Genomic DNA, 26,251 nt, shown 5'->3' on the forward strand with positions numbered 1-26,251 from the left:
TGCAGCGTACCACGATAACCTCGGGACTACTAGCCTACTACTACCTTCAAAGAATAGGTCTAACTATTCATTCCTATATCTGCTTTTTGGGGTCCATATGATGCTAAATTGTTTCACAAACTGGATGTGTATCAGAACATCATTATGGTGGAAATAGAATAACCCAAGTGATGTAGAACGCATAACGCACTTGGACTAAAAGGTGTGTAACTCTAATTAAATTATTGTTTTGTAGGCTTCCCAAGCCTGCTTTTGTTGAAATAATACCTAGTTCTCTCTCATGTGGACCTATAATAGTCTGTAAAGGATGCCTGAAGCACTCGCTCCAGCCCAGGCGCTCTACATCGGCATGGAGGTGGTGATTGCCGTCTTCTCCGTCCTGGGTAATGTGATGGTGGTCTGGGCGGTGAAAATTAACAAGTCGTTGAGAGACACAACATTCTGTTTCATCGTTTCTCTGGCCTTGGCGGATATCGCAGTGGGAGCCCTCGTCATCCCCTTGGCGATAACTATCAGCATCGGACTTCAAACTCACTTCTACAGCTGCCTGATGGTCGCGTGCACGGTGCTGGTGCTGACGCAAAGTTCCATCCTGGCGCTCCTGGCTATCGCGATTGACCGCTATCTCAGGGTCAAGATTCCAACCAGGTAAACAACAACACCTCATCATGTCTTATACCTACACTGACCAGTTATACTCTTATTGAGCAGGTGGATAAAATGCACTACTGAGGAGGATGATGATGATGATGATGATGAGGATGAGGGGAAGGTGGTGTGGCGTGGGAGGAGGAGGTGATGAAGAGGGTGTAATGATGAGGAGGAGGAGAAGAAGGTGTGGCGTAGGAGGAGGAGGTGATGAAGAGGGTGTAATGATGAGGAGGAGGAGAAGAAGGTGTGGCGTGGGAGGAGGAGGTGATGAAGAGGGTGTAATGATGAGGAGGAGGAGAAGAAGGTGTGGCGTAGGAGGAGGAGGTGATGAAGAGGGTGTAATGATGACGATGAGTGGAAGGTGGTGTGGCGTGGGAGGAGGAGGTGATGAAGAGGGTGTAATGATGAGGAGGAGGAGAAGAAGGTGTGGTGTAGGAGGAGGAGGTGATGAAGAGGGTGTAATGATGACGATGAGTGGAAGGTGGTGTGGCGTGAGAGGAGGAGGTGATGAAGAGGGTGTAATGATGATGATGAGGATGGGGAGAAGAAGAAGGTGTGGAGAGGAGGAGGAGGTGATGAAGAGGGTGTAATTATGATGAGGAGGAGGAAGAGAAGAAGAAGGTGTGGAGAGGAGGAGGAGGTGATGAAGAGGGTGTAATTATGATGAGGAGGAGGAAGAGAAGAAGAAGGTGTGGAGAGGAGGAGGAGGTGATAAAAAAGGTGTAACGATGATGAGGATGAGGAAGATCTGATTACCAGGTGGTTATCATGGTGGTCATCATAACACCTTTTGGTTCCATGTCACTAGGATGCCTACATCCTCACTGCCAGGCCACATGGAGAGGGGAGGTGTCTGACATTCTGGTATTAACATGACAGCACACACACACACACACACACACACACACACACACACACACACACACACACACACACACACACACACACACACACACACACACACACACACACACACACACACACACACACACACACACACACACAGACAGAAAAACATGTACACAAATGTGTGAAGACACACACACACACACCGACAGCTTACCATAGCAGAGCGATACAAGCAGCTCTAATTAGCTGTTATGTCCTCAGGAATGCAGTGAAGGAAGAATGAGAGACTAACAAGGCATCACTGTGAGGAAGAGTGGAGAAATCACATCTCTGTTCTTCTCTGCTGTCAATGTGAGGAGGAGTGGAGAAAATCACATCTCTGTTCTCTGCTGTCAATGTGAGGAGGAGTGGAGAAATCACATCTCTGTTCTCTGCTGTCAATGTGAGGAGGAGTGGAGAAAATCACATCTCTGTTCTTCTCCGCTGACAATGTGAGGAGGAGTGGAGAAAATCACATCTCTGTTCTCTGCTGTCAATGTGAGGAGGAGTGGAGAAATACCATCTCTGTTCTTCTCTGCTGTCAATGTGAGGAGTGGAGAAATACCATCTCTGTTCTTCTCTGCTGTCAATGTGAGGAGGAGTGGAGAAAATCACATCTCTGTTCTTCTCCGCTGACAATGTGAGGAGGAGTGGAGAAAATCACATCTCTGTTCTCTGCTGTCAATGTGAGGAGGAGTGGAGAAATACCATCTCTGTTCTTCTCTGCTGTCAATGTGAGGAGTGGAGAAATCACATCTCTGTTGTCTGCTGTCAATGTGAGGAGGAGTGGAGAAAATCACATCTCTGTCTGTCTTACTCTTTCTTCTCTGCTGCCAATGTGCTGCTTTTTGCTGTTCAGCTTAAGGTACTTGACCATTTTCTAGGGAACTTATTCAGAGATATTAGAGGAGAATACAACAGAGGATACCATTGAGGTCAAAACACGTCAGCCTACTTAAATATTCAAAGAGCACCTATGCATTTAAAAATGAATTTGTTGTTTCAGGCTTTTTGGGAGATGCCATCACCCTTTTTTTTTTGAAAGATGAGGATATATTGGTTTATGTTTCAGTGGAATTGAGTGAGTCTGTGACAGTGACAGAGATTACATTTTTAGTAATGCATATTGAATGTTAACAGCCTCTGGTGCTGTGGTGCATGTACTAGTGCTGCCAAAGTAGAGCTGCCATGTCCAGGGTGAAACAAAAGGCTTGGGGCTGTGCTGCTGAGAAGAAGCAGAAGGAGACTGAGGAGAAGAGAAGCCTAGTAGTAGAAGGGAGTTTTTCCATTCTCCATTTGTTGGAGAATATTCTTAGACAGTGATCGACTTGCTTTTAATCCTTTTTTAACGAAGTCACTTTGACTTGGGAGAGAGATTGTGAATGGTTCATTTGTCATAAGAGAGAGAGGAGATAGAGAGGTTGGGAATTTGTCATGCACTTGTCTTTTCCTGGCAGGGGTATAGCTGAATGTCATTATTGACTCTTTGATTTCCTTGTCTATTATTAAACCGTCTCAAGTTCTCAGTCAGCTCATACTCATACCTGTCATCGCCTCTTTCACAACACGTTTACTACTTCTACAGAAAATAACACTGAGGCAGTGTATTATAAACTATAATTTAACTTTTTCAAAAGTGAATGATTCCTTGATTATACAGTAGTTATTCTGTATGAGGACACCAATATTGGATTACAATTGAATTCTGGATTTTACAGGGATTTGTCTGCCGTTATAATCCATGGACATGCAGCCTAAGATTTTGGGGGGGACACGTTAGTCCTCTACAATGTCGGGTTGTATGGGAGAGAGTCTCAGTCTTAAATCGTTTTCCACACACAGTCTGTGCCTGTATTTAGTTTTCATGCTAGTGAGGGCCGAGAATCCACTCCCACATAGGTACGTGGTTGCAAAGAGCATCAGTGTCTTAACAGCGCGATATGTCAAGGCAGGATACTGAGCGCAACCCAATCCAGAAATCTGGCAGTGGCTTCTGATTAAATTCAATTTTCACAGAACCGCTTGTTGCAATTTCGATGAGGCTCTCTTGTTCAGATATCGGTAAGTGGACTGGAGGCAGGGCATGAAAGGGTTATATAACGAATCCAGTTGTTTGTGTCATCCGTTTCGGGAAAGTACCTGCGTAATTGCGCACCCAACTCACTCAGGTGCTTCGCTATATCACATTTGACATTGTCCGTAAGCTTTTCAACGTGACGGTGCCCAAGTTGAAAACGTGCAGCGGTTGTGAGATATGAACATGAGACTCACATGCTTTTGAAAATATAGATGGCTATTATTTTCTATCGGTATCATGATGAAGATAATACCCTACAACAGCTCCCTAACAAAGTGGAGTGAGGGTAGGAAAGAGATTAAACGTGGATCAAAAAATCATGGCCTCTGTTTGAAAACATTCCTTTTCAGCGGTTCCACACGTTCCTGTGACGCAGGTTGTGTGGGAAAAAATATTTGTGGTATTTTATTTTGTAATATTCCATTATATTCTTACTATAATATGTATGTGTGTTGACTGTGATCGGGTAGTTGTGTCTTGTCTGTTTAATGAACAAAATAACCAACTATTGCGTTAATTTGGATGGTGCAGCCAGGCTAATTCAACTCAAAACATGCTGTTCTGTTGTTTAGAAAATACATTTTATTAGTCTTATAATGTTTTCTCAGGACCTGTCTAAATGAATTAAGAATGGATGTCTTTTTAATGGTGTATCTCCTTAATGGATTATTCAAATAGACGCCCAACCGACATCTACACACCACAACCACCCCTCATCTCCGGCATGCTGGCATACAGGGAGGTATAAGGCAAAATACCATAAATCCTATGTGAAAGCATTATAAGACACTGGACGCTGTGATGTTCACAAATCACTTGGTAAACCAAAATGTCAGTCGGAACCAGTCCAGAACCGCTAAGTCCCCTAAATAGGGATAGGATTGAATTAAACAGCAAAACATTATCTCAGCTCCATGGATACATTTGTAGAATTGCAAGAAATTGGCAAAAAAATAAAATAAAATGTGTCTCCACCGCCAAGATGGGGTTCCCAAAGATGTTTTCTAAAATTCAGTAGCGTCCACCACCTATGACCCTTTTTGATACAGAAAAAACCCTGGATTACATCATATGATCATTCTCATCGTTGTCCTACATGTAAGACAGTATTACCCAATCAGACAACAGGTGGGTCTAATCCTAAATGCTGATTGGTTAAAACCACGTTCCAGCCGGTATCTATTCCACAAATTACCGGCAAAGGATTTTACATTGAAATGCCAATTTACTCTGTTCCATCAGACTGTGCAATCTACTGTCTCATCAGCCCAGCCAGGCAATTTAGAAACTTGATCTTCACTGTAAAAAGCATCTAGACATTTTCTCCCATTTTTTTTTTTTAGACTAGCATTTGGTTTTGAACAACAGAGATTTGTATTGCCCTTGCTGTCTGTCTTGCCTACATTGGCAATACTGTTTCAATATTGAAATTCAATCTCCAGCTGTCTGATAGTAATGGACGAGACAGAATGTCTGGAAGCTTTTCTCAGCCAGTTTGCTGTCATTCCAAATTCAGTTTGAAGTGATTGTGTTAGCCGTGTTGTTGGCCAGCTCCTCTGAATAACAGTGTCCTGACGAGAGAGCACATTTTCTATGCCAGGAAAAAATGTGCATCATTAGCTCAATGTTATGGATGTACCCCCCCCCAAAAAAAACCAACAACAAATCACTAGAAAACAGATTAAACAAACACAAATGCAGCTACTTTGTTGTTATTCTGGCTGCACTGTTTGACGTGACTGTGTTAGCAAAGTTGGCTAGCTAGCAAGCAAGGCATAAGAACATTGCCAGACATCATGGTAACGGAACATTGAGAACCAACGACTGGATCACGTCCATAGATTTAGAAAAAAAGACTTAACGACTGCGTCTCTGGCAAGCGAACCAATAGAACGAACGACCAGCCGGCTTGGGTAGCAACCCTAGATTTGTGTCGGGACGATATCTCGTGGAAGGATGAAATAGTATGAATAAATTCATCAACATCACGAAAATATGAATGAAAATGAATGAAAATATGTCAATCCTTATTTGAATATGTTGGTAACCCGTTGTATAAAAGTGATAATGCCCTCGAAGACGATATATTGGCAAGGTTTGACTTCGTCTCGGGCCTAACAACACGCATGCCAATATATCCTCCAAACACCGGCTTCTCTGGCATTATCACTTAAATAATGCATCAATCTAAACCAGACCTGTAAAATATACCCAGGCCTATAGAGCTCAAAAGAGGGTAGTTGAAATGCCACTCCAACCACCTCTCACTATCTACATTATACTGTACATGGACATAGTTATGCAAGAGGAAACAATACCCAGTGTGGATCATTTTGATAAGAAGCAATCTGTATTGTTATTAAACCATCAGGTTGTTATGGGAACCCTGTGCGTTATCTACACTAGACCGTGTGTGTGTGTGTGTGTGTGTGTGTGTGTGTGTGTGTGTGTGTGTGTGTGTGTGTGTGTGTGTGCGTGTGCGTGTGCGTGTGCGTGTGTGTGTGTCTTAAGCACACACTAGACACTCCCTGGCTGCTGTTTGAACTGTTATCAGTTTGTATCCATTAGTAGTCTTTCTTATGAACAATACTCACTAGTGTTCAGTTCAAGTACTTATCACTACACTTTTTTCATATCAAATCAATTGGCCAATTTATTTAACCTTTATTTAACTAGGCAAGTCAGTTTTAAGAACAAATTCTTATTTACAATGACGGCCTACCAAAAGGCAAAAGACCGCCTGCGGGGACGAGGGCTAGGATTAAAAATAAATAGCATATAAATATAGGACAAAACACATCATGACAAGAGAGACAACACAACACTACACAAAGAGAGACCTAAGACAACAACATAACAAGCCAGAAACACATGACAACACCGCATGGTAGCAACACAACATGGTAGCAGCTCAAAACATGGTACAAACATTATTGGGCACAGACAACAGCACAAAGGGCAAGAAGGTAAAGACAATAATACATCACGTAAAGCAGCCACAACTGTCAGTAAGAGTGTCTATGACTGAGTCTTTGAATGAAGAGATTGAGATAAAACTGAGTGTTTGTTGCAGCTCGTTCCAGTCGCTAGCTGCAGCGAACTGAAAAGAGGAGCGACCCAGGGATGTGTGTGCTTTGGGGACCTTTAACAGAATGTGACTGGCAGAACGGGTGTTGTACAGTATGTAGAGGATGAGGGCTGCAGTAGATATCTCAGATAGGGGGGAGTGAGGCCTAAGAGGGTTTTATAAATAAGCATCAACCAGTGGGTCTTGCGACGGGTATACAGAGATGACCAGTTTACAGAGGAGTATAGAGTGCAGTGATGTGTCCTATAAGGAGCATTGGTGGCAAATCTGATGGCCGAATGGTAAATAACATCTAGCCACTCGAGAACACCCTTACCTGCTGATCTATAAATGATGTATCCGTAATCTAGCATGGGTAGGATGGTCATCTGAATCAGGGTTAGTTTGGCAGCTGGGGTGAAAGAGGAGTGATTACGATGGAGGAAACCAAGTCTAGATATAACTTCAGCCTGCATCTTTGATATGTGCTGAGAGAAGGACAGTGTACTGTCTAGCCATTCTCCCAAGTACTTGTATGAGGTGACTACCTCAAGCTCTAAACCCTCAGAGGTAGTAATCACACCTGTGGGGAGAGGGGTATTCTTCTTACCAAACCACATTACCTTTGTCTTGGAGGTGTTCAGAACAAGGTTAAGGGTAGAGAAAGCTTGTTGGACACTAAGAAAGCTTTGTTGTAGAGCATTTAAAACAAAATCCCGGGAGGGACCAGCTGAGTATAAGACTGTATCATCTGCATATAAATGGATGAGAGAGCTTCCTACTGCCTGAGCTATGTTGTTGATGTAAATTGAGAAGAGTGTAGAGCCTAGGTTTGAGCCTTGGGGTACTCCCTTGGTGACAGGCAGTGGCTGGGACAGCAGATTTTTTGACTTTATACACTGCACTCTTTGAGAGAGGTAGTTAGCAAACCAGGCCAAAGACCCCTCAGAGACACCAATACTCATTAGCCTGCCCACAAGAATGGAATGGTCTACTGTATCAAAAGCTTTGGCGAAGTCAATAAAAATAGCAGCACAACTTTGCTTAGAATCGAGGGAAATGGTGACATCGTTGTGGACCTTTAAGTTTGCAGCCCAACAGATCTGCATTCTGTTTAAAGCTAGAGCAGCATACATTATTTTCAGATATTTATATTTGAACTGATTTGTCCACCATATCTGTACATTACATATACGTTATGCTTTTTTATTTTACAAGAAAACAATAGAAGAGGTACAACAAGGCTAACACAAGGCTAACAGTGCAACCAATCAACATAGCCTGCAGCCATGGACATGGTAATGTGAGTCCCTGTCTGACTATCTTCATTTTTATCATTCCCCAGGCCATCAGCTCACCCCAATACACTGACACACACAATTTCTCTCTCTCTCTCTCTCTCTCTCTCTCTATCTCTCTTTCTCTCTCTCTCTCTCTCTCTCTCTCTCTCTCTCTCTCTCTCTCTCTCTCTCTCTCTCTCTCTCTCTCTCTCTCTCTCTCTCTCTGTCTCTTTCTCCCTCTCTCTGTCTGTATCTTTCTCGCTTTCTCTGTCTCTCCCTCTTTCTATCTCTCACTCTCTCTGTCTCTCTCTCTGTCTCTCAATTCAATTCAATTCAAGGGGTTTTATTGGCATGGGAAATATGTGTTAACATTGCCAAAGCAAGTGAGGTAGATAATATATAAGTGAAATAAACAATAAAAATGAACAGTAAACATTACACATACAGAAGTTTCAAAGGAATAAAGACATTACAAATGTCATATTATGTATGTATGCAGTGTTGTAACGATGTACAAATGGTTAAAGTACACAAGGGAAAATAAATAAGCATAAATATGGGTTGTATTTACAATGGTGTTTGTTCTTCACTGGTTGCCCTTTTCTTGTGGTAACAGGTCACAAATCTTGCTTCTGTGATTGCAGCAGTTTATCAAGATTGGGTTTGTTTTCAAATTCTTTGTGGATCTGTGTAATCTGAGGGAAATATGTGTCTCTAATATGGTCATACATTGGGCAGGAGGTTAGGAAGTGCAGCTCAGTTTCCACCTAATTTTGTGGGCAGTGTGTACATAGCCTGTCTTCTCTTGAGAGCCATGTCTGCCTACGGCGGCCTTTCTCAATAGCAAGACTATGCTCACTGAGTTTGTACATAGTCAAAGCTTTCCTTAAGTTTGGGTCAGTCACAGTGGTCAGGTATTCTGCCACTGTGTACTCTCTGTTTAGGGCCAAATGGCATTCTAGTTTGCTCTGTTTATTTGTTAATTCTTTCCAATCTGTCAAGTAATTATCTTTTTGTTTTCTCATGATTTGCTTGGGTCTAATTATGCTGCTCTCCTGGGTCTCTGTGGGGTGTGTTTGTGTTTGTGAACAGAGCCCCAGGACCAGCTTGCTTAGGGGACTCTTCTCCAGGTTCATCTCTCTGTAGGTGATGGCTTTGTTATGGAAGGTTTGGGAATCGCTTCCTTTTCGGTGGTTGTCGAATTTAACAGCTCTTTTCTGGATTTTGATAATTAGCGGGTATCGGCCTAATTCTGCTCTGCATGCATTATTTGGTGTTCTACGTTGTACACGGAGGATATTTTTGCAGAATTCTGCATGCAGAGTCTCTCTCTCTGTCTGTCTCTCTCTGTCTGTCTCTCTCTCTCTCTCTCTCTCTCTCTCTCTCTCTCTCTCTCTCTCTCTCTCTCTCACTCTCTCACTCTCTCACTCACACACCACCTCAGCATCCACAACGTGTGTGTGTGTGTGTGTGTGTGTGTGTGTGTGTGTGTGTGTGTGTGTGTGTGTGTGTGTGTGTGTGTGTGTGTGTGTGTGTGTGTGTGTGTGTGTGTGTGTGTGTGTGTGCGCGAAGCTACACTGCCAGTTCTGCAGTCTTAATGAGACTGACAGAAGTCAATGTGATACCAATGAGCCTACTTTTTCTTAGCAGTCAGATATGCAAGCCAGCAACCGGGAAAAAGCGAACTGAAAAATCTGTTGGGAAGTGAGCTGGCAACTGGAGGGTTGCTGGTATCAAATCCTAGATGCCATTGCCTGCTATTGTGCCCTTGAGCAATGCACTTAACTCCCCACAACAACAGCCCCCCGGTAGCTGTGTGGCAGCCTCTTGCAACTCTCCAGGGGGGTTGCGGGGGGGTTGGAACCAAAATTATTTTCAAATTGCTTAGTTCTGAACAGAACCATAATTTTTTTCTTTCTGTTCCACTGTTCCGACCAGTTAAATAAAGTTCTGAATCGGTTCGAAACAAAGAAAAGTACCGGTTTATATCTTTCCTTTCTGTTTCTTTTTAAACCTATGAAATTGTTTTTTTTTTACATTTTATTTAGCTCAACATAAATAAATCATTTCACCAGTCATGCAGTGCGGATAGAGCAGTTTGCTGTGGAGGGGGCAATATATAGCTCAGTGAGATGTTTACATGCACCATGGAAAGACCTGTGCGAGATGCAACTGGAATTTTGCAGGTGGGGAGAGAGAGCGAGAGAGGGTGGAGGAGGAGGCTTGGCTTTAAGCGCTGGGTATTTTGTAATGGCATGTATTATCTGAATTAGACCCACTGAATTATACCTACGGAGGAGCGGTTTCTATGGAGGAACTTAGAATGTCTTTAAACTTCAGAGTTGGCCTAACGTTGGACCAGAGAAGCTAGCTAACAAGCTTGCTTGTGCAGAGTGGTACCAGAATTAAAAACAGTTAATTTTGTAGTTAATAAATCAAATGTGAAATGAGATAACTATATTATCCCTAACTAGCATTGAAAAAGTGAATCTATTCTTCTGTAATAAAAAATCTTTCTCCCTATCTTCTGAATCACTTGTAACGTCAGTAGGTTACAGCTATGCTTCGGAGGGGGAGGGGCTTGTAACGTCAGTAGGTTACAGCTATGCTTCGGAGGGGGAGGGGCTTGTAACGTCAGTAGGTTACAGCTATGCTTCGGAGGGGGAGGGGCTTGTAACGTCAGTAGGTTACAGCTATGCTTCGGAGGGGGAGGGGCTTGTAACGTCAGTAGGTTACAGCTATGCTTCGGAGAGGGCGGGGCAGATTGCCTACACACATACAGTTGAAGTCTGAAGTTTACATACACTTAGGTTGGAGTCATTAAAACTAGTTTTTCAACCACTCCACAAATGTCTTGTTAACAAACTATAGTTTTGGCAAGTTGGTTAGGACATCTACTTTGTGCATGACACAAGTCATTTTTCCAACAATTGTTTACAGACAGATTATTTCACTTATAGTTCACTGTACCACAATTCCAGTGGGTCAGAAGTTTACATACATTAAGTTGACTGTGCCTTTAAACAGCTTGGAAAATTCCAGAAAATTAATTAATGGCTTTAGAAGCTTCTGATAGGCTAATTGACCTATTTGAGTCAATTGGAGGTGTACCTGTGGATGTATTTCAAGGCCTACCTTCAAACTCAGTGCCTCTTTAGTTGACATCATGGGAAAATCAAAAGAAATCAGCCAAGACCTCAAAAAAATAATTGTAGACCAACACAAGTCTGGTTCATTCTTGGGAGCAATTTCCAAACGCCTGAAGGGACCACGTTCATCTGTACAAACAGTAGTACGCAAGTATAAACACCATAGGACCACGCAGCCGTCATACCGCTCAGGAAGGAGACGCATTCTGTCTCCTAGAGATGAACGTACTGTGGTGCGAAAAGTGCAAATCTATCCCAGAACAACAGCAAAGGACCTTGTGAAGATGCTGGAGGAAACAGGTACAAAATATCTATATCCACAGTAAAACAAGTCCTATATCGACATAACCTGAAAGGACGCTCAAAAAGGAAGAAGCCACTGCTCCAAAACCACCATAAAAAAGCCAGACTACGGTTTGCAAATGCACATGGGGACAAAGATCGTACTTTTTTGAGAAATGTCCTCTGGTCTGATGAAACAAAAATAGAACTGTTTGGCCATAATGACCATCATAATGTTTGGAGGAAAAAGGGGGACGCTTGCAAGCCGAAGAACACCATCCCAACCATGAAGCATGGGGGTGGCAGCATCATGTTGTGGGGGTGCTTTGCTGCAGGAGGGACTGGTGCACTTCCCAAAACAGATAGCATCACGAGGAGGAAAATTCTGTGGATATATTGAAGCAACAGGAAGTTAAAGCTTGGTCACAAATGGGTCTTCCAAATTAACAATGACCCCAAGCATACTGTGCCTAAGTTGTGGCAAATGGCTTAAGGACAACACAGTCAAGGTATTGGAGTGGCCATCACAAATCCCTGACCTCAATCCCATAGAACATTTGTGGGCAGAACTGAAAAAGCGTGTGCGAGCAAAGAGACCTACAAACCTGACTCAGTTACACCAGCTCTGTCAGGAGGAATGGGCCAAAATTCACCCAACTTATTGTGGGAAGCTTCTGGAAGGTTACCCGAAACGTTTGCCCCAAGTTAAACAATTTAAAGGCAATGCTACCAAATACTAATTGAGTGTATGTAAACTTCTGACTCACTGGGAATGTGATGAAATAAATAAAAGCTGAAATAAATCATTGTCTCTAATATTATTCTGACATTTCACATTCTTAAAATAAAGTGTTGATCCTAACTGACCTAAGACAGGGAATTTGTATCAGGATTAAATGTCAGGAACCGTGAAAAACTGAGTTGAAATGTATTTGGCTAAGTTGTATGTAAACTTCCGACTTCAACTGTACTTACTGGCAAAGATGTTCAGCTATCAGGCAGACTCTGGAAGAAGATTCTGAATGACAGAGGGAGGGCTTTGAATAGGCGCTTTGTTGCAAACAGAATATTTTTAGCCTGGAACATAAAACTCTGGATACATTAGCACTGTAATGTATGAGGATATTGAAATGTAGTCAGTTTGGAGGATACATTAGTACTGTACGTATGAGGATATTGAGATGTAGTCAGTTTGGAGGATACATTGTACTGTACTGTATGAGGATATTGAATGTAGTCAGTTTGGAGGATACATTAGTACTGTACCGTATGAGGATATTGAATGTAGTCAGTTTGGAGGATACATTAGTACTGTACGTATGAGGATATTGAATGTAGTCAGTTTGGAGGATACATTAGTACTGTAGTATGGGGTATTGAAATGTAGTCAGTTTGGAGGATACATTAGTACTGTACTGTATGTGGATATTGAAATGTAGTCAGTTTGGAGATACATTAGTACTGTACCGTATGAGGATATTGAAATGTAGTCAGTTTGGAGGATACATTAGTACTGTACTGTATGAGTGGATATTGAAATGTAGTCAGTTTGGAGGATACATTAGTACTGTACGTATGAGGATTATGAATGTAGTCAGTTTGGAGGATACATTAGCACTGTACTGTATGAGGATATTGACATGTAGTCAGTTTGGAGGATACATTAGTACTGTACTGTATGAGGTATTGAAATGTAGTCAGTTTGGAGGATACATTAACTGTACTGTATGTGGATATTGAATGTAGTCAGTTGGAGGATACATTAGTACTGTACTGTATGAGGATATTGAATGTAGTCAGTTTGGAGGATACATGTACTGTACTGTATGAGGATATTGAATGTAGTCAGTTTGGAGGATACATTAGTACTGTACGTATGAGGATATGAATGTAGTCAGTTTGGAGGATACTAGTACTGACGTATGAGGATATTGAATGTATCAGTTTGGAGGATACATTAGTACTGTACTGTATGAGGATATTGAATGTAGTCAGTTTGGAGGATACATTAGTACTGTACTGTATGAGGATATTGAAATGTAGTCAGTTTGGAGGATACATTAGTACTGTACTGTATGAGGATATTGAATGTATCAGTTTGGAGGATACATTAGTACTGTACTGTATGGGATATTGAAATGTAGTCAGTTTGGAGATACATTAGTACTGTACTGTATGAGGATATTGAAATGTAGTCAGTTTGGAGGATAATTAGTACTGTACTGTTGTGGATATGAATGTAGTCATTTGGAGGATACATTAGTACTGTACTGTATGGGATATTGAAATGTGTCAGTTTGGAGGATACATTAGTACTGTACTGTATGAGGATATTGAATGTAGTCAGTTTGGAGGATACATTAGTACTGTACTGTATGGGATATTGAATGTAGTCAGTTTGGAGGATACATTAGTACTGTACTGTATGAGGATATTGAATGTAGTCAGTTTGGAGGATACATTGTACTGTACTGTTGAGGATATTGAATGTAGTCAGTTTGGAGGATACATTAGTACTGTACCGTATGGGATATTGAAATGTAGTCAGTTTGGAGGATACATTAGTACTGTACCTATGAGGATATTGAATGTAGTCAGTTTGGAGGATACATTAGTACTGTACCGTATGAGGATATTGAATGTAGTCAGTTTGGAGGATACATTAGTACTGTACCGTATGAGGTATTGAAATGTAGTCAGTTTGGAGGATACATTAGTACTGTACGTATGAGGATATTGAGATGTAGTCAGTTTGGAGGATACATTAGTACTGTACTGTATGAGGATATTGAAATGTAGTCAGTTTGGAGGATACATTAGTACTGTACTGTATGAGGATATTGAAATGTAGTCAGTTTGGAGGATACATTAGTACTGTACTGTATGTGGATATTGAAAGTAGTCAGTTTGGAGGATACATTAGTACTGTACTGTATGTGGATATTGAAATGTAGTCAGTTTGGAGGATACATTAGTACTGTACTGTATGAGGATATTGAATGTATCAGTTTGGAGGTACATTAGTACTGTACTGTATGGATATTGAATGTAGTCAGTTTGGAGGATACATTAGTACTGTACTGTATGAGGATATTGAATGTAGTCAGTTTGGAGGATACATTAGTACTGTACTGTATGAGGATATTGAATGTAGTCAGTTTGGAGGATACATTAGTACGTACGTATGGGATATTGAAATGTAGTCAGTTTGGAGGATACATTATACTGTACTAGAGGGTATTGAATGTAGTCAGTTTGGAGGATACATTAGTACTGTACCGTATGAGGATATTGAATGTAGTCAGTTTGGAGGATACATTAGTACTGTACCGTTTAGAGGATATTGAAATGTAGTCAGTTGGAGGATACATTAGTACTGTACCGTATGAGGATATTGAATGTAGTCAGTTTGGAGGATACATTAGTACTGTACTGTATGAGGATATTGAAATGTAGTCAGTTTGGAGGATACATTAGTACTGTACTGTATGAGGATATTGAAATGTAGTCAGTTTGGAGGATACATTAGTACTGTACTGTATGAGGATATTGAGATGTAGTCAGTTTGGAGGATACATTAGTACTGTATGTATGTGATATTGAAATGTAGTCAGTTTGGAGGATACATTAGTACTGTACTGTATGAGGATATTGAATGTAGTCAGTTTGGAGGATACATTAGTACTGTACTGTATGTGGATATTGAATGTAGTCAGTTTGGAGGATACATTAGTACTGTACTGTATGAGGATATTGAATGTAGTCAGTTTGGAGGATACATTAGTACTTACTGTTGAGGATATTGAATGTAGTCAGTTTGGAGGATACATTAGTACTGTACCGTATGTGGATATTGAAATGTAGTCAGTTTGGAGGATACATTAGTACTGTACCGTATGAGGATATTGAATGTAGTCAGTTTGGAGGATACATTAGACTGTACGTATGAGGATATTGGAATGTAGTCAGTTTGGAGGATACATTAGTACTGTACTGTATGAGGATATTGAAATGTAGTCAGTTTGGAGGATACATTATTACTGTACTGTATGAGGATATTGAAATGTAGTCAGTTTGGAGGATACATTAGTACTGTACGTATGTATGAGGATATTGAAATGTAGTCAGTTTGGAGGATACATTAGTACTGTACTGTATGTGGATATTGAAATGTAGTCAGTTTGGAGGATACATTAGTACTGTACTGTATGTGATATGAAATGTAGTCATTGGAGGATACATTAGTACTGTACTGTATGAGGATATTGAAAGTAGTCATTTGGAGGATACATTAGTACTGTACTGTATGAGGATATTGAAATGTAGTCAGTTTGGAGGATACATTAGAATGTAGAGAGGATATTGAATGTAGTCAGTTTGGAGGATACATTAGTACTGTACTGTTGAGGATATTGAGATTAGTCAGTCAGTTTGGAGGATACATTAGTACTGTACTGTATGAGGATATTGAGATGTAGTCAGTTTGGAGGATACATTAGTACTGTACTGTATGGGATATTGAATGTAGTCAGTTTGGAGGATACATAGTACTGTACTGTATGAGGATTTGAATGTAGTCAGTTTGGAGGATACATTAGTACTGTACTGTATGAGGATATTGAGATGTAGTCAGTTTGGAGGATACATTAGTACTGTACGTGTATGAGGATATTGAATGTAGTCAGTTTGGAGGATACATTATACTGTACTGTATGAGGATATTGAATGTAGTCAGTTTGAGGATACATTAGTACTGTACTGTATGAGGATATTGAATGTAGTCAGTTTGGAGGATACATTAGTACTGTACTGTATGAGGATGAGATGTAGTCAGTTTGGAGGATACATAGTACTGTACTGTATGAGGATATTGAATGTATCAGTTTGGAGGATACATTAGTACTGTACTGATGTGGATATTGAATGTAGTCAGTTTGGAGGATACATTAGTACTGTACTGTATGTGGATATTGAATGTAGTCAGTTTGGAGGATACATTAGTACTGTACTGTATGAGGATATTGAATGTAGTCAGTTTGGAGGATACATTAGTACTGTACTGTAGTGGATATTGAAATGTAGTCAGTTTGGAGGATACATTAGTACTGTACTGTATGAGGATATGAATGTAGTCAGTTTGGAGGATACATTAGTACTGACTGTATGAGGATATTGAAGTGTAGTCAGTTTGGAGGATACATTAGTACTGTACGTATGAGGATATTGAAATGTAGTCAGTTTGGAGGATACATTAGCACTGTACGCTATGAGGATATTGAAATGTAGTCAGTTTGGAGGATACATTAGTACTGTACTGTATGAGGATATTGAAATGTAGTCAGTTTGGAGGATACATTAGTACTGTACTGATGAGGATATTGAAATGTAGTCATTTGGAGGATACATTAGTACTGTACTGATGAGGATATTGAAATGTAGTCAGTTGGAGGATACATTAGTACTGTACTGTATGAGGATATTGAATGTAGTCAGTTTGGAGGATACATTAGTACTGTACTGTTGGATATTGAATGTAGTCAGTTTGGAGGATACATTAGTACTGTACTGTATGAGGATATTGAATGTAGTCAGTTGGAGGATACATTAGTACTGTACTGTATGAGGATATTGAAATGTAGTCATTTGAGGATACATTAGTATGTACTGTATGTGGATATGAGATGTAGTCAGTTTGGAGGATACATTAGTACTGTACTGTATGAGGATATTGAAATGTAGTCAGTTTGGAGGATACATTAGTACTGTACTGTATGTGGATATTGAAATGTAGTCAGTTTGGAGGATACATTAGTACTGTACTGTATGAGGATATTGAGATGTAGTCAGTTTGGAGGACATTAGTACTGTACTGTATGTGGATATTGAATGTAGTCAGTTTGGAGGATACATTAGTACTGTACTGTATGAGGATATTGAATGTAGTCAGTTTGGAGGTACTTAGTACTGTACCGTATGAGGATATTGAATGTAGTCAGTTTGGAGGATACATTGTACTGTACCGTATGGGGATATTGAAATGTAGTCAGTTTGGAGGAACATTATACTGTACCGTATGGGATATTGAAGTAGTTCAGTTTGGAGGAACATTAGTACGTACCGTATGAGGATATTGAGATGTAGTCAGTTTGGAGGATACATTAGTACTGTACCGTATGAGGATATTGAATGTAGTCAGTTTGGAGGATACATTAGTACTGTACCGTATGAGGATATTGAATGTAGTCAGTTTGGAGGATACATTAGTACTGACGTATGAGGATATTGAAATGTAGTCAGTTGGAGGATACATTAGTACTGTACTGTATGTGGATATTGAAATGTTAGTCATTGGAGGATACATTATACTGTACTGTATGTGGATATGAAATGTAGTCAATTTGGAGGATACATTAGTACTGTACGTATGAGGATATTGAAATGTAGTCAGTTTGGAGGATACATTAGTACTGTACTGTATGAGGATATTGAAATGTAGTCAGTGTGAGGATACATTAACTGTACTGTATGAGGATATTGAATGTAGTCAGTTTGGAGGACATTAGTACTGTACTGTATGAGGATATTGAATGTAGTCAGTTTGGAGGATACATTATACTGACTGTATGAGGATATTGAATGTAGTCAGTTTGGAGGATACATTAGTACTGTACGTATGGGATATTGAATGTAGTCAGTTGGAGGATACATTAGTACTGTAATGTATGAGGATATTGAGAATGTAGTCATTTGGAGGATACATTAGTACTGTACTGTATGAGGATATTGAAATGTAGTCAGTTTGGAGGATACCTAGTACTGTACTGTATGAGGATATTGAATGTATCAGTTTGGGGATACTTAGTACTGTACTGATGAGGATATTGAATGTAGTCAGTTTGGAGGATACATTAGTACTGTACTGTATGAGGATATTGAATGTAGTCAGTTTGGAGGATACATTAGTACTGTACTGTATGGGAATTGAATGTAGTCAGTTTGGAGGATACATTAGTACTGTACTGTTGAGGATATTGAATGTATCAGTTTGGAGGATACATTAGTACTGTAATGTATGGGATATTGAAATGTAGTCAGTTTGGAGGATACATTAGTACTGTACTGATGTGGATATTGAATGTAGTCAGTTTGGAGGATACATTAGTACTGTACTGTATGAGGATATTGAGAATGTAGTCAGTTTGGAGGATACATTAGTACTGTACTGTATGGATATTGAAGTTAGTCAGTTTGGAGGATACATTGTACTGTACTGTATGGGATATTGAATGTAGTCAGTTTGGAGATACATTAGTACTGTAATGTATGAGGATATTAGATGTAGTCAGTTTGGAGGATACATTAGTACTACGTATGTGGATATTGAATGTAGTCAGTTTGGAGGATACATTAGTACTGTACCGTATGTGGATATTGAATGTAGTCAGTTTGGAGGATACATTAGTACTGTACTGTATGAGGATATTGAATGTAGTCAGTTTGGAGATACATTAGTACTGTACTGAGAGGATATGATGTAGCAGTTGGAGGATATTAGCATGTACTGTAGGAATTGAATGTAGTCAGTTTGGAGGATACATTAGTACTGTACTGTATGAGGATATTGAAATGTAGTCAGTTTGGAGGATACATTAGTACTGTACTGTATGAGGATATTGAAATGTAGTCAGTTTGGAGGATACATTAGTACTGTACTGTATGAGGATATTGAAATGTAGTCAGTTTGGAGGATACATTAGTACTGTACTGTATGAGGATATTTAGATGTAGTCAGTTTGGAGGATACATTAGTACTGTACTGTATGAGGATATTGAAATGTAGTCAGTTGGAGGATACATTAGTACTGTACTGTATGAGGATATGAGATGTAGTCAGTTTGGAGGATACATTAGTACTGTACTGTATGAGGATATTGAAATGTAGTCAGGTTGGAGGATACATTAGTACTGTACGTATGGATATTGAATGTAGTCAGTTTGGAGGATACATTAGTACGTACTGTATGAGGATATTGAATGTAGTCAGTTTGGAGGATACATTAGTACTGTACTGTATGAGGTATTGAATGTAGTCAGTTTGGAGGATACATTAGTACTGTACTGTATGAGGATATTGAGATGTAGTCAGTTGGAGGATACATTAGTACTGTACTGTATGAGGATATTGAGATGTAGTCAGTTTGGAGGATACATTAGTACGTACCGTATGTGATATTGAAATGTAGTCAGTTTGGAGGATACATTAGTACGTACCGTATGAGGATATTGAGAGATGTAGTCAGTTTGGAGGATACATTAGTACTGTACCGTATGAGGATATTGAGATGTAGTCAGTTTGGAGGATACATTAGTACTGTACTGTATGAGGATATTGAGATGTAGTCAGTTTGGAGGATACATTAGTACTGTACCGTATGAGGATATTGAGATGTAGTCAGTTTGGAGGATACATTAGTACTGTACTGTATGAGGATATTGAAATGTAGTCAGTTTGGAGGATACATTAGTACTGTACTGTATGTGGATATTGAAATGTAGTCAGTTTGGAGGATACATTAGTACTGTACTGTATGTGGATATTGAAATGTAGTCAATTTGGAGGATACATTAGTACTGTACTGTATGAGGATATTGAAATGTAGTCAATTTGGAGGATACATTAGTACTGTACTGTATGAGGATATTGAAATGTAGTCAGTTTGGAGGATACATTAGTACTGTACTGTATGAGGATATTGAGATGTAGTCAGTTTGGAGGATACATAGTACTGTACTGTATGAGGATATTGAGATGTAGTCAGTTTGGAGGATACATTAGTACTGTACTGTATGAGGATATTGAGAGTAGTCAGTTTGGAGGATACATTAGTACTGTACTGTATGGGATATTGAATGTAGTCAGTTGGAGGATACATTAGTACTTTACTGTATGAGGATATTGAGATGTAGTCAGTTTGGAGGATACATTAGTACTGTACTGTATGAGGATATTGAATGTAGTCAGTTTGGAGGATACATTAGTACTGTACTGTATGAGGATATTGAATGTAGTCAGTTTGGAGGATACATTAGTACTGTACTGTATGAGGATATTGACATGTAGTCAGTTTGGAGGATACATTAGTACTGTACTGTATGAGGATATTGAGATGTAGTCAGTTTGGAGGATACATTAGTACTGTACTGTATGAGGATATTGAGATGTAGTCAGTTTGGAGATACATATTACTGTACTGTATGAGGATATGAGATGTATCAGTTTGGAGGATACATTAGTCTGTACTGTATGGATATTGAAATGTAGTCAGTTTGGAGGATACATTAGTACTGTACTGTATGTGGATATTGAGATGTAGTCAGTTTGGAGGATACATTAGTACTGTACTGTATGAGGATATTGAGAAGTAGTCAGTTTGGAGGATACATTAGTACTGTACTGTATGTGGATATTGAAATGTAGTCAGTTTGGAGGATACATTAGTACTGTACTGTATGTGGATATTGAGATGTAGTCAGTTTGGAGGATACATTAGTACTGTACTGTATGAGGATATTGAGATGTAGTCAGTTTGGAGGATACATTAGTCTGTACGTATGTGGATATTGAGATGTAGTCAGTTTGGAGGATACATTAGTAATGTACGTATGAGGATATTGAAATGTAGTCAGTTTGGAGGATACATTAGTACTGTACCGTATGAGGATTATGAGATGTAGTCAGTTTGGAGGATACATTAGTACTGTACGTATGAGGATATTGAGATGTAGTCAGTTTGGAGGATACATTAGTACTGTACTGTATGAGGATATTGAGATGTAGTCAGTTTGGAGGATACATTAGTACTGTACTGTATGAGGATATTGAGATGTAGTCAGTTTGGAGGATACATTAGTACTGTACCGTATGTGGATATTGAAATGTAGTCAGTTTGGAGGATACATTAGTACTGTACCGTATGTGGATATTGAGATGTAGTCAGTTTGGAGGATACATTAGTACTGTACCGTATGTGGATATTGAGATGTAGTCAGTTTGGAGGATACATTAGTACTGTACCGTATGTGGATATGACATGTAGTCAGTTTGGAGGATACATTAGTACTGTAACGTATGAGGATATTGAGATGTAGTCAGTTTGGAGGATACATTAGTACTGTACTGTATGATGATATTGAGGTAGTCAGTTGGAGGATACATTAGTACTGTACTGTATGAGGATATGAATGTAGTCAGTTTGGAGGATACATTAGTACTGTACTGTATGAGGATATTGAGATGTAGTCAGTTTGGAGGATACATTAGTACTGTACTGTATGTGGATATTGAGATGTAGTCAGTTTGGAGGATACATTACACTGTACGTAGTGATATTGAATGTAGTCAGTTTGGAGGATACATAGTACTGTACTGTATGTGGATATTGAGATGTAGTCAGTTTGGAGGATACATTAGCACTGTACTGTATGTGGATATTGAGGAATCAGTTTGGAGGATACATTAGACTGTACTGTATGGATATTGAGATGTAATCAGTTTGGAGGATACATTAGCACTGTACTGTATGTGGATATTGAGATGTAGTCAGTTTGGAGGATACATTAGCACTGTACTGTATGTGGATATTGAGATGTAGTCAGTTTGGAGGATACATTAGTACTGTACTGTATGAGGATATTGAGATGTAGTCAGTTTGGAGGATACATTAGTACTGTACTGTATGAGGATATTGAGAATGTAGTCAGTTGGAGGATACATTAGTACTGTACTGTATGAGGATATTGAGATGTAGTCAGTTTGGAGGATACATTAGCACTGTACTGTATGTGGATATTGAGATGTAGTCAGTTTGGAGGATACATTAGCACTGTACTGTATGTGGATATTGAAATGTAGTCAATTTTTAGAAACCATGAATCACCGTCATTGCTTCGAATGAAATAAAAAATGAATCCTGGAACGCAGTGCTGGAGGGAGGGAGGGAGGGAGGGAGGGAGGGAGGGAGGGAGGTGAAATAGAAGGCATAGAATGAGGATTGCTCTTTTCTGTATGTTGAAAAGCTGTATTAAATACAGGTTTAACATGTCCGCTGCCATGCTATTCTTGTTTGTGGTACAGGGAGTTACAGCTCTTGTTGTAAACGTTTCGGTAATTGTCAACGCTTTTTTAAGACCAAGTGAGATTTACACAAACATTTGTGTGATTCTTACTTTGTCTTGCAGCTATAGCTGTGTGGAGAACTAACTATTTGTGTTACGGTATAGGTGACTAACTCCTTGTGTTACGGTAGAGGTGACTAACTCCTTGTGTTATGGTACAGGTGACTAGCTCCTTGTGTTACGGTAGAGGTGACTAACTCCTTGTGTTATTGTGTAGAGGTGATAACCCTGTGTTACGGTATAGGAGACTAACTCCTTGTGTTACGGTAGAGGAGACTAACTCCTTGTGTTTACGGTAGAGGAGACTAACTCCTTGTGTTATGTAGAGGTGACTAACTCCTTTGGATACTCCTTGTGTTACGGTAGAGGTGACTAACTCCTTGTGTTATTGTAGAGGTGACTAACTCCTTGTGTTATTGTAGAGGAGACTAACTCCTTGTGTTACGGTAGAGGAGACTAACTCCTTGTGTTACGGTATAGGAGACTAACTCCTTGTGTTACGGTAGAGGTGACTAACTCCTTGTGTTACGGTAGAGGAAACTAACTCCTTGTGTTATTGTAGAGGAGACTAACTCCTTGTGTTACGATAGAGGAGACTAACTCCTTGTGTTACGGTAGAGGTGACTAACTCCTTGTGTTACGGTACAGGTGACTAACTCCTTGTGTTACGGTAGAGGAGACTAACTCCTTGTGTTACGATAGAGGAGACTAACTCCTTGTGGTACGGTAGAGGTGACTAACTCCTTGTGTTACGATAGAGGAGACTGACTCCTTGTGTTACGATAGAGGAGACTAACTCCTTGTGTTACGGTATAGGAGACTAACTCCTTGTTTTATTGTAGAGGTGACTAACTCCTTGTGTTACGGTAGAGGTGACTAACTCCTTGTGTTATTGTAGAAGAGACTAACTCCTTGTGTTACGGTAGAGGTGACTAACTCCTTGTGTTACGGTAGAGGAGACTAACTCCTTGTGTTACGGTAGAGGTGACTAACTCCTTGTGTTACGGTAGAGGTGACTAACTCCTTGTGTTACGGTAGAGGTGACTAACTCCTTGTGTTACGGTATAGGAGACTAACTCCTTGTGTTACGGTAGAGGAGACTAACTCCTTGTGTTACGGTAGAGGAGACTAACTCCTTGTGTTACGGTAGAGGAGACTAACTCCTTGTGTTACGGTAGAGGAGACTAACTCCTTGTGTTACGGTAGAGGAGACTAACTCCTTGTGTTACGTAGAGGAGAAACTTGTGTACGGTAGAGGAGACTAACTCCTTGTGTTACGGTAGAGGTGACTAACTCCTTGTGTTACGGTAGAGGTGACTAACTCCTTGTGTTACGGTAGAGGAGACTAACTCCTGTGTTAAGTAGAGGTGACTAACTCCTTGTGTTATTGTAGAGGTGACTAACTCCTTGTGTTACGGTAGAGGAGACTAACTCCTTGTGTTACGGTATAGGAGACTAACTCCTTGTGTTACGATAGAGGAGACTAACTCCTTGTGTTACGGTATAGGAGACTAACTCCTTGTGTTACGGTATAGGAGACTAACTCCTTGTGTTACGATAGAGGAGACTAACTCCTTGTGTTACGGTATAGGAGACTAACTCCTTGTGTTACGGTAGAGGAGACTGACTACTTGTGTTACGGTAGAGGTGACTAACTCCTTGTGTTACGGTAGAGGAGACTGACTACTTGTGTTACGGTAGAGGTGACTAACTCCTTGTGTTACGGTAGAGGAGACTAACTCCTTGTGTTACGGTATAGGAGACTAACTCCTTGTGTTACGGTAGAGGAGACTAACTCCTTGTGTTATTGTAGAGGTGACTAACTCCTTGTGTTACGGTAGAGGTGACTAACTCCTTGTGTTACGGTAGAGGAGACTAACTCCTTGTGTTACGGTAGAGGTGACTAACTCCTTGTGTTACGGTAGAGGAGACTAACTCCTTGTGTTACGGTAGAGGAGACTGACTTATGTGTTACGGTAGAGGTGACTAACTCCTTGTGTTACGGTAGAGGAGACTAACTCCTTGTGTTACGGTAGAGGTGACTAACTCCTTGTGTTACGGTAGAGGTGACTAACTCCTTGTGTTACGGTAGAGGTCACTAACTCCTTGTGTTACGGTAGAGGAGACTAACTCCTTGTGTTACGATAGAGGAGACTAACTCCTTGTGTTATGGTAGAGGAGACTAACTCCTTGTGTTACGGTAGAGGTGACTAACTCCTTGTGTTACGGTAGAGGTGACTAACTCCTTGTGTTACGGTAGAGGAGACTAACTCCTTGTGTTATTGTAGAGGAGACTAACTCCTTGTGTTACGGTAGAGGTGACTAACTCCCTAACCGCCTGGTTTCTCTCTATCTCTACAGCTATAAGCGTGTGGTGACAAAGCAGCGAGCGGCCGTGGCGGTGGTGGTGTGTTGGACTGTTGCCTTCATCGTGGGCTTGACCCCAATGCTGGGCTGGAACAACCTCTGGAGGTAGGTAGCTATGTATTTTAAATTAGTTTTGTGTTGTTTGTTAATTGCAGTTTGACATTGGCTGTGTCCGAAATAGCTTATTATTTCCTTATGAAAGTGCACTACTTTTGAACAGGGCCAATAGGGGGGCCATTTCAGACTCCCAAATGTATTTGGAATAAGAATTGTCCAATAATTCAGCTCTTCTGATTCTGCTATTGATACTATGTATCTGTAATATACACAATTAGAAGTACATAAACCCCCCTCCTTCCCTGCAGGCTGCAGCAGAACGGTTCCCTGAACGACGATCTCATCATCACTTGTCAGTTTGAGAACGTAATCAGCATGGACTATATGGTCTACTTCAACTTCTTCGGCTGGGTATTATAACATCTCTCTTTATGTACTATAACATCTCTCTTTATGTATTATAACATCTCTCTTTATGTAGTGTATAAGCTGGGTATTATAACATCTCTCTTTATGTAGTATATCAGCTGGGTATTATAACATCTCTCTTTATGTAGTGTATCAGCTGGGTATTATAACATCTCTCTTTATGTAGTATATCAGCTGGGTATTATAACATCTCTCTTTATGTAGTATATCAGCTGGGTATTATAACATCTCTCTTTATGTAGTGTATCAGCTGGGTATTAAAACATCTCTTTATGTAGTATATCAGCTGGGTATAACATCTCTCTTTATGTAGTATATCAGCTGGGTATTATAACATCTCTTTATGTAGTGTATCAGCTGGGTATTATAACATCTCTCTTTATGTAGTATCAGCTGGGTATATAACATCTCTCTTTATGTAGTATATCAGCTGGGTATTAAACATCTCTCTTTATGTAGTATACAGCTGGTATTATAACATCTCTCTTTATGTAGTGTATCAGCTGGGTGTTATAACATCTCTCTTTATGTAGTATATCAGCTGGGTATTATAACATCTTTTTTATGTAGTATATCAGCTGTGGTATTATAACATCTCTCTTTATGTAGTGTATCAGCTGGGTATTATAACATCTCTCTTTATGTAGTATATCAGCTAGTATATAAACATCTCTCTTATGTAGTATATCAGCTGGGTATTATAACATCTCTCTTTATGTAGTGTATCAGCTGGTTATTATAACATCTCTCTTATGTAGTATATCAGCTGGGTATTATAACATCTCTCTTTACGTAGGATATCAGCGTGTATATAACATCTCTCTTATGT

General features: G+C 40.0%; 1 protein-coding gene across 1 annotated transcript in view; it reads left to right on the forward strand.

The window, feature by feature from the left end:
- The first annotated feature begins 307 nt into the window (after positions 1-307).
- The window catches only part of adora1b (adenosine A1 receptor b), a 47,415-nt gene continuing 21,471 nt past the window's right edge, over positions 308-26,251 (forward strand). Inside the window, exons 1-3 of the mRNA XM_039008685.1 lie at positions 308-648; positions 24,931-25,041; positions 25,302-25,404. Coding sequence (XP_038864613.1) covers positions 308-648; positions 24,931-25,041; positions 25,302-25,404 — 555 coding nt within the window. The remainder of the gene's footprint in view (positions 649-24,930; positions 25,042-25,301; positions 25,405-26,251) is intronic.

Source organism: Salvelinus namaycush, chromosome 14, assembly GCF_016432855.1.
Source record: "Salvelinus namaycush isolate Seneca chromosome 14, SaNama_1.0, whole genome shotgun sequence".
Lineage (NCBI taxonomy): Eukaryota > Metazoa > Chordata > Actinopteri > Salmoniformes > Salmonidae > Salvelinus > Salvelinus namaycush.